The following is a 10295-nucleotide window of genomic DNA, read 5'->3' on the forward strand; positions in this document are numbered from 1 at the left end:
CACTTTTTTTCATATTCAAATTATGTTTAGTCTTACTATTTAAAACCCGTTTTGAAAAGTTAAAAAAGTTAAAAAATGTGAGTAGGGTGACTAGTTAAAATTTTTTTGGGTTAGTGGTGCTATTATTTTTTTCACAGCTGTAGATAATCCAAACCGAAGTCGGAAAATTGTACGAACTTTTCGGTTATTATTTTTTATAAAAAAATAACTAGAAGACGCACTCAATCTATTTTTATCCACGATAAAGCATGAGATAAAACAAACTAAAAAAATTTTAACATCACTATTAAATATTATGTTGTTTAAGATTTATAAACCGTTAAAAACTGCAGATTTCGGAGGCTCCCACATCAACGTTTATCAAACAATCGATTTAAAAAAATGTTCTATTTCTTTTTCTTGTTTTCTCCTAAGATTTCAAGATGTTTTTAATTTCCATCATGATGAATTTCCTTCTTTGAAAATACGGTTAAAGAAAACTACCTGCCCGAATTCTTTAAAACTTTGGCGTAAATTAGTTCAATGTATTATACAAAAGGACCTCAAAATTTTCTTGAAAAAAAAAGGTATTTTTGGCCAAAAATCGGATTTACTGGCCCAATGTGCATTTCTGTTAAGAAATGAGAGCGGTTGAAAAAGCAATAACAAAAATTGTTTGAGAGGTGGGTAAACTTTGATAACCTTTTTTCGAAGTTAAACCGAGAGAAAAAAAATAGATATACGAGATAGAGCGGATTCTGTTAACCGATTGCAGCAAGAGGTTCAAGTCAGCGCTAAATTCTTAGTTCTTAAATTATTAATCGGTTTGAGTACCCGCTGTACAAAGCGGTTAATAATTTTATTTTAAAAATTAAGTGGTTATTATAACTATTAATTATTTGAACAGCAACGAAAGATGGTGGGCGTTGCTTCAAGTGGGGCACGCGGTGGCTTAGGCTCTTGTTTCGGTAAAGAGAGTGAGTTTCCAATTTGATCCATAGTGCTACTTGCTCGCATATGTATATACTACATTCCTAATTAAATTCATGTTCATAACAGTTTAATATAAGAAAAGTAATAATAACAAAGGTGATCATTAAAGTTACAAATCATATAAAGTTTACGCTAAGCTCATATTGAATAAGTATTTCTAAACAAAGCAAGCTTATTGTTATTTAAATATTATTTACTTTAATCACTGAGTTCGTTTTATAATATCAAGATTATTGGAATATTATTGTATCAAAAGACGACTGGAGGCGATTACTTACCAACCATATCCAACGTTGAAAGCGGTCTTAATATGTTGTATTATTGACTGTAATTTTGTTGATAAGTTAAAAACTTCATTTCAATTGACTGTGGTTAGATATAAATTGGGTAAAACACTTACAGGAGCTGAAACACTTGCTGGCATGACGAGATTTGCTTATGGAGTAATATTGCACTGGCGCGCGTACACTTGGACAGATATGTTTGGGTTGAATTTCACAAGATTTTTTAACATGGACACAACGTGACAACACTTATTAAATTTTCACTGTATTTGCCGATTTAATTTGGGTAGATCACTGATTCTGGGTTTATTCACTAAAGAAAACTTGTTCAGGAGAGAACGATACTCACACGGCCAAAGTCCAAAGCGGAAAGGCCGAATAATCGGTATGCGCCAGTCAGAAAGGCTTGCTTATCGAGAAGTTGTAGGACCGTTACTCCGAAATCTTTATCAAACGCGTCTTTTCAGTGTTGTAAAGACGAAAATTATTTGAATTTTGTTCGGTCATTTTAATTCCTGGCGGCAATTTTAAATTCTGGCGGGAATTTTTAATTTTACAGTTCTGTTTATCGGTTTGAGTACCGGCTTTACAAAACGGTTAAAATATATTTTTTTTTTTATTATGTAACTGGTTAATACATTTAAGTTAGTTAGTTTAAATAAACAAGAAGTAGAATGAATATTTCATAAACACTAAATTATAAATAACTACTTTATATTCAACTTTTAGTCTTTAAAGTTACTTGAAATCATGTTCGTTTTAAACTTAGGACAGTTTCATGATTTCATTATGATTTTAATGCGTTTTTAGTTATTTTAATTTAATGAAATTAAATGTACTGTTAATAAGAACGTATTGCAGATTCCAGCATGTTAAGTTGGCAGTTCGAAAAACCACTGTTACCCGCTCTCTTTTACGCTCTCCCATTTTGTGGAGCCGGCTGTTGGGGCTAATTTCTCTGCTTAACAGAGGCTCCACATTCCCGCTTAACATTTTGCCGTTTTTGCTGGACATTTTCGTCATTAGTTGGAAAACATCAAAAGCGACGGAAAATCAAACGCCTCCGCCCCCTTCCCCCACCCCCTCACTCACCCTCGAGCACCTTGACTATTTTCTTGCACAAGTTCTGGGTCACTTGGGCATTTTTCCAAGCATTTCTTGAGGTTTTTCACCGATTTTTGCTTCTTTTGGCGCCCGAATCGTTTTTCATTTTCCTGCCTTAAAGTGGGTGGTTGGGGGCTCATCCATCGTCCAGTTTGTTGTTGTTGTTTTTGGTAGCGACAGCTTTTCTTTGCTGGTCCACTGTTCCCAATTTCCTCGTTTGCTGATTTTTTTTTGTTGTCCAAGGGTTATTTTTCCAAAGGCGCCTTAAACTGTGGTTTTGTTTTTATTGCGAAAAACCTGAAAGTCCCAGTGGTTTTTTGCCCACTCTTATTGGCCCACAACGATTTCAGGCTTGCTAATTGGGCAGCTTAAAAAATTCAAGTTATGGCCAATTCAGAGAAATTAAAATTGCAGCACTCTAAAAGTTGGTCTTTTTGAATCCCAAGCATTCCACTTTGCATATGTGTTTGCACTTCCTTAACTTTAGGTTTCGGTTAATTATTAATTAATTATTTGACCATCAAAACAACTAAATATAAAAGTAATTTCTCTAAAAATTAAATTGTTTATTGAAAAGTATTTATTACCTATTAAAATCAAAACAATATTTTCTTCTTGTGGGATTAAATACCATTATATCAAAAAGCTAATCCCCATGAAAAAAGAAAGCCTCTTTCACATGTGAAGTTATGTAATTTTCCCCCAATTTTGGGTCGAAACCATCACTCATTTCTCATTTGATTTATGCAAAACTCTGTTCCGTTTCGCGAAAATGTTCAGTCAATAAACGTGAGCCCGAAATTGATGACCCCGGAGGTCAGCTAGAGCACCCCTATTATGAGGAGGGGATGGCCTTAGCTCTGCATGGAAAATTTAGCAGCGACCGGAAAATGCAATTTCACTGATGCTGCCGATTTTCGGATCTAATATGCAGTACACTTGCATTGGACAGGTTTTCTTTTGCATTTGTTGGCTTTTTTACAAAAGCAGAGTTTTTTCTGGGAATTTTTTAGGCAGTCGAATATTTGTTTTATAAATCTAAAACATTTTGGGATAAACCTGATCTAAATTGGTAAGTTTTGATCGGTCGTTCCTTTGGGAAATGGCCGTCCAATCGGAACGTTCACCTTTGAACAATATATATTTTTAGCTATTTCATGAAGAGATTGCATCGCTTAAGGACGGCCAGTAAGGGATACAGATATTTTCGTACTCCCCAACACGCTTGTGATCCAGATATGGTATGGGTGTAAAAATAAAGGAATTTGGGTATTTAAATAGTATAATAGTTCTGATATAGGGACTTTTATTTTTTTTCAAATGCTTTTATTAAATGTTCTTTGCAGATAGGAAAGGTTTTCTCGAAGCGGTATTCATTCGCTTCACCTACCCTCTCAGTTTGTTGATACGTTCGCGCTGCCTCTGAAGGACCTGTTCCAACCTTTCTCTCCTGCGCTGCTGGGCCCGTCTCCTTTCCTGCCGGCGACGGGCAAGTCGACGGGCACGGGCACGGGCACGCCTGCGCCTCCGGGCCGCAGCGGATGCGTCACTACTTGAAGAAGATACGGTCACGGTTATGGAGGAGGAGGGGGTGGTGGTGGTGGTGTCAGCGGATTCAGCGGGAATGGCTTCAGTGGTACTGGATTCAGTGATATCGGAGTTTGCATCAGAGGAGTCGGTGGCAGAGGTGGTTGCGGTGGTGGTCGTCTCATCAGTGGGATCGGCTGTGTCACCACTGGCACTTCCCTCCTGGATGAACAGCAGACAACCGAGAACGGTCAGGAAAAATACGAATGAGAGACGCATTTTGAATGTATCTTAACTGGGGAAGTGCGAGCGCTTTTATACCCAAATGTCACCGCTGCAATCTTAGACTTGACATTCACCCATATTTGCTCAGCTTTCAACTGTATATTCTATTCCTTTCTTGGCCAAATATATATTCTTTGGTATTGTTTTAAGAAATGCTATACACTCATAAAAATTAATTTCTAAACTTTAGAAATCTCGCCACTGAATCGGCATAACTTTGAAAATAGAGAAAAAATATCTTGTTATAGGAAAATTTGCTATTGAATATAAAAAACCTTTCTAGATTAAGAAAATTCAAGAAAGAATTTCTCTTTAAATTTAAAAAATTGAAAATCTCATATATTTTTTAGCCGTCGTAGTTAAAACATTTTCTACGTATTAAAGGGCGAAATCGCCTTTGAATATATGAAAGAAATGGCCCTTCAATATAGTAAAGTAACTATTCCTTCCTTCGGCTGCCGAATGTTAACGACAGAAAAAAACGAAGTGGGACGAAAGGCCTATTTATTTATTTTGCCTATTATTAACATTACATAATTTCAAAAAATGTATTTATTTTAAAAACAAATATTTCATATCCCAATTACTCTATTTATTCCAGATGAAGAAATTCGAAGAAAATGGTTACAGACATACTAGATACTGAGTTTTGTGATCACCTTTTGTGATAATAAATGTTGTGTTAAGTCAAAAATGTGATATTTAAAAATGTTTAATTAAATAAAATATGCAACATAAAATACGAAATTTGATTTTATTTTATATTTCAGGGTTCATTTTAAAATTCATTTCAAGAATCAAGAAAGAATCCACCTTTAAAACAAGAATTGTATTTCCTGTTTTAATAAATTTTCTTTCTTGTTTGAAAGGTTTGAAAGGCTTAAAAAACCTTTCTTGTTATAATAAATTTAATTTCTTGAAACAAGAAATAAACCACCTTTGAAATATTTGTTTTACAGACCTAAAACATTTTAAAACATTTTCGGATAAACCTTAACCAATTTTCACCTTTGAAAAATGTTATCGGGTAAGGACGCTCAGTAAGACTTACAGATGTTTTCATACTCCCCCACAAGCTTGTGATCGGGATATAGAAAGGCATGCGCAGATCCACAGGGGAATATGGGGGATAGATCTCCTCCCACTTGGGTGAAATATTAAAGGAATCTGGGTATTTAAATAGTATGCAACAAAACGTTTGTTCTGATATCCCCCTATAACCAATTCCTCGACCCGTTACTGTAGTAAGGACTTTTGAATTTTTTTTAAATGCTTTTATTAAATGTTCTTTGCAGCTAGGAAAGGTTTTCTCGAAACAGTATTAATTCGCTTCACCTATTCTTTCAGGTCGTTATTAAGTAATAGCTGAACTAACTGTTCCAACTCCTGGCGCAGTTTCCTTTCCCGCCTTTGAATACGCGCAAGGGCAAGTCGAATCCGCCTGCGACTCCGGGCAGCGGACAAGCTATACAAAGAAGGAGTTGTGGTGTCGGATAATGGAGAGGGGGTGGTGGTGGTGGTGTCATCAGATCCAGCGAATATGGATTTATTGATACCGGTGATCGTCGACTCATCATCAGAGATAACTTCACCACTGCCCTCCTGGATGAAAAGGATACAGCTGAGGACGGCTAGGAAAAATACGAATGAGAAGCGCATTTTGATGTAATGCCATTAAGTGCCTTAACTGGAGAAGTGCGAGCGCTTTTATACCCAGATGTCATTCCTGCAATCTTAGACTTGTCATTAACCCATATTTGCTCAGCTTTCAATTGTAAATTCTATTCTTTTCTTGGCCAAATATATATTCTTTGATATTGTTTTAAGAAATGCTATATATATGAACAAAAAACTGTTAATTAAAAAATGACATCCATTGACAATTTCGTTTGGAAAATATACATAAAAATTGTTTTCCTTCGACCCATTAAACGGTAAATTACTAGTACTTAAGATGAACTATTGAGCTAACCTTTTAACAGGAATTTTTGAACTATTTTTTTGAAAATTTCCCCAAATTTCATATTTTCAATGTTTTATAAGGACACTCCCATTTTTGAAAATCACTTTGTTTTTCTATAATTAACATTCCATTTATTGATATTTCATTTTAGTTTTTATTTAGTTTATTAATATTTAGTATTTGCCTTACAGTTTGAGAGCCACTAGCCAATGCTACCAAAAATGTGGAATGTTGCTTCATGTTACCTAGCAATTTATGTGCTGCTGGTGCAATATGTAATGTGCAAGACACGCCCCCAAAACCTAAGACATTCATAACTTCCACAAAGATAATATTTGGCTACGGAACGTGTTTTGAAACATATTAAAATAATTTAAATTAAAAATAAAAATTTATTTAAAAATATTTAATATTTTCTTAATAATAATCAAATATTTAATTTAATGCAAATTTTGGAAAAAGAACATCAACGACAGCCGACGAGTTCTCAAATAAATAACAAGAACCAAGCGTAATAGGCTTTATCTGAGCGGCAGCTGGTTAAATAAGGTTCTTAGTCTTTTAATTATTGTCATTATACCTATTATATCATTGTCTTAAATTATGATATTTACATTTGGGTTTCTGCTCAATAAACACTTTTTGAACTTTGGCAAAACAAAAATTTGGCAAACGGCCAACGACCGACAACTTTGCCTGCAATTGCCGGTTGCTAATGTATTCGGAGAGCTTATGATCTGTGAATAATTACGATAGCCCCTCAGCGATGGTAAAATAATCAAGAGAGCTCCCCTTTTTTCTGGTGAAGGATCGCGGATCAATTTCTGCGGCTCAGCAAAGCGGAAAAGTGGGGGAAAAACGAGGCAGTCCAAGTGAAAGTCCAGCGCTGGCCGCTTCGTTCACATCTCACTAACCTCGTGATTTATATATTTGGCCCAAACCGGCTGTCAGTTATACCTCAACCCCCTTTCCCACCCCCCGATTGACTGACAGTTGGACAGGCGGCTGGAAAAGGGGCGTGGCATGCGTTGCCTGCATAATGGAAACGTTTGCAGACAGCCCAAAAACAGAAAAACGGCAGCTGAACAACAAATTTGCATACTTAGGCGAAGAGGAAAGTGAAAATTGCATCAAATATTTTCCAGGCCAAATGAGCGAAAGTAAATCGCAAAAAGGAGCAGCAAAAAGTGGCAGACGAAATACAAAAAAGTGGCAAACAGGAAATGCATTTCTAAGCGTTTGGCAATTCGCAATGCTTGCCGAACTGATATTTGATATTCAAATTAATTTTTTCTTAGCCAATTATGTAACTGGATTATGATTGAAGATTATGTAAATTATGGTAGAGGTAGCCAACAAAAATATTTAAGGTATTTGCCAGGCGGCTAAAAGCTATAATTAAATTATGAGTAAGTGAAGTGTGATGAAAACTGCAGAAATTCAGATTGTAGATTATGTTAATATTATTTTAGGTAACAGCTGGCAAGAAAAAAAAATATTTTTGCTTTCCAAAAATATATAAAATAGTTTATATTTATGCCAAAACAAACAAAATCCTAATTCCTTAAATAATAATTAATTTTGCTGTAAATAATACTTAAAATCATAATCATTATACTCCCAATTGAGAACTTTTTTCCAAGGCCCGTCAAACTGTAATAACTTAATGAGAAATTTATGCAAAATATTTTGCGGACAGAGGGCAACAGCCAGAAGCGGAATTAAGCAATAAATTTATGTTAAGAACCAACTGAAAGCTGTAAACTGTCGTCTGATGGCTAGAAAACCAGCTTTTCCCCAGCTCTTCTCCTCTGCGCCCCCTTATTTTTTGCTATTTCAGCACTTACACGAATTACGCGACCTGAGAAAATTGTAATTCATAATATTCCATTCTGCGAAGCGGGCTGGCTAACAAATCCCCGGGGAGCAGCATCCTTGCTCTTTCCCTGGGATGTGGGATCTGTTTTGTTATTGCTAAAAATACCACATGCCTCAAGGTTGCCATGCTGAAAGGGGGTGGCGGTGGGTTGGGCAGAAGGTCTTCTTCTCCTTCTGCCACCGTTTTTGTTCCTTTAACGTGCCAAACTTTTGGCCAACGCAGCTCCCACAGGACAGTTAAGAGATGGAATAAGGAATAAGGAATACGGTATGAGGGTGGTGACAGGTGAGAGGACAGGAGATGTAAGCAAAAAGACCATAAAGCAAAGTCACTTTGCTAGCAGTTCCACAGAGCTTGTAAAACTTTTAGTCAGTTTGACTAAGTTTAAAAATATAGTGGCACGACGAATACGATGATGTTTTGGAAATACAAGCAAAAATATGTATAAAATCGTGGTGAAATATTAAATAAAAATATAATTTATTTAATCAGTCAATTATTACTTAAATAGGATATATTACCACTCTGAAAAATTCAAGTAACAGAATATTTTAAATTCAGTGAAATGTTTATAGCGAATAAATAATTTTAAAGGTAATAATGAAACGCAGACAATTTAAACATCCCCAAAATGTTCCCTTCCATAAGTAGTCTTACCTCATACTAACATTTTTTCCTCTTTCTAGCGCAATCAATTTTTTTCTGGGCGTAATCAGATGGTTGACTGAATACTCTTGCTCCCGTTTTTCCTGGCGCAAATGCTTGCCCTGGAAAAATATTGAAAGTGTCAGACACACATTGAATAAAAGGAAGAAAAGGAGCAGAGATAAGGTGGGCGAAGGAAAATGGGCGAAGAGTCCGCGAGATTGCAATGTAAGTGGCATTCGCTATTTTCCCTCCGCTTTTCCTTTCCGCCATGCACTTTCACATCATTTGCATGTTATTAAGCGCCATTTGATGAGGGGCTTTTGGGGAAATGGCGATGGTTGGGGTGCATTTGTAAAGCAAACTATCAGTATTTCGACGATTCCTGGGCCGACGACTCTCATTTTCCGTTTTCCACAGGAGTATGCAAAATCAAAAGTGCAGCTTTTCCCCCCCTATTTTCGGACAGCTTTTCGCTCGAATACACGTCTTTATTAGTATTTGTGCAAGGGATTTGTGGTGAAGGATTTGCGGTGTCCTTTACTAGGATGTAGCTTTTTCTACGAGGGGTCGGGGAAAATCTGAAAGAAGAGGTGTAAACCATAAAACCGACAGATTTTGTAAAACGATTTCAAAGAAAAGTTTTTGTTCTAGGGATTACAGTTTGTACAGCACTGGAACAAAGTTTTTAAGCTTTAAGGAAACTGAACATTTGGCACTCTTAACTTATCGAAATATCTTTTATATTTATTTTATACACTGATAAAAAATAAAGTAAGAAAATGTTATTAAATATTTTTTATTTTAAATACTAGGATATGCCATAGGAATCTTTAAATTATATATTAAATATTTATTTTATTTAATACTATTCCATTTTTGTTTCTGTGTATTCTTAAATATATATAATTTATTTTCCGTGAACCCATAAAATTCAAGAGTTCAACCAGGTTAGCATGGGCCACCGAATGTGCAAGAAACTTGCCAGAAAAATTAGGCTAAACACAAAATAATAATAATAAGCCATAAACAAACGCACATGGTGGCTGGTGGCTGGCCCAGTGGGTTTCTGGTCCGACAAATTGCCACAAATTAAGACCAGATTGGAACAAAAAGAAAAAAAAAAGGTATGAATATAAACCAAATGCTCCCGGCAGGTGGTAAGCGAAGCGAAACTGCAACTGAAATTGCATTGCATTTGCAACCAGCAGCCAGCTAAAGACATTTTTAAATCAAATTCGATTTGGGTCTTGGCATTCGGCGATTTACTGAGTCTGGGAATCGCCCCGGCTGGATTTCCACATTATTTCCCAATTGCGTAAGCCGCTGGAAAATGACCAAGGAAATATTTAGGATTTGTTCGGGCTAATAAAAAATGTCTCCGAAAATCAGAAGAGATATTCCCGATAATTCACATGACTTTGATGCAGCTGACTATTTAAAAGCCTGCGCACTTTTATTTCATAAATTCCCACATCAAACAAACTTTTGCCACTTTATTAAATTTTATAACTTTAACATTAAATATGGTTTAATAAAGTGTAAAGCTCTTTGGCTAACAACAATTATAATACATCTTTTAACTGAACGAGTGTAATAATACTTTGTGGCCTGTATGCAATGTATAAATATAATT

General features: G+C 35.7%; 1 protein-coding gene across 1 annotated transcript; it reads right to left on the reverse strand.

The window, feature by feature from the left end:
- Positions 1-3746: 3746 nt before the first annotated feature.
- On the reverse strand, positions 3747-4166 carry LOC108059728 (uncharacterized). The gene has a single exon (XM_017145143.2). The coding sequence runs from the start codon at positions 4164-4166 to the stop codon at positions 3747-3749; it is 420 nt and encodes a 139-aa protein (XP_017000632.2).
- Between the last annotated feature and the right edge of the window lie 6129 nt (positions 4167-10295).

The sequence above is a fragment of the Drosophila takahashii genome, chromosome 2R (genome assembly GCF_030179915.1).
Source record: "Drosophila takahashii strain IR98-3 E-12201 chromosome 2R, DtakHiC1v2, whole genome shotgun sequence".
Classification (NCBI taxonomy): Eukaryota; Metazoa; Arthropoda; class Insecta; order Diptera; family Drosophilidae; genus Drosophila; species Drosophila takahashii.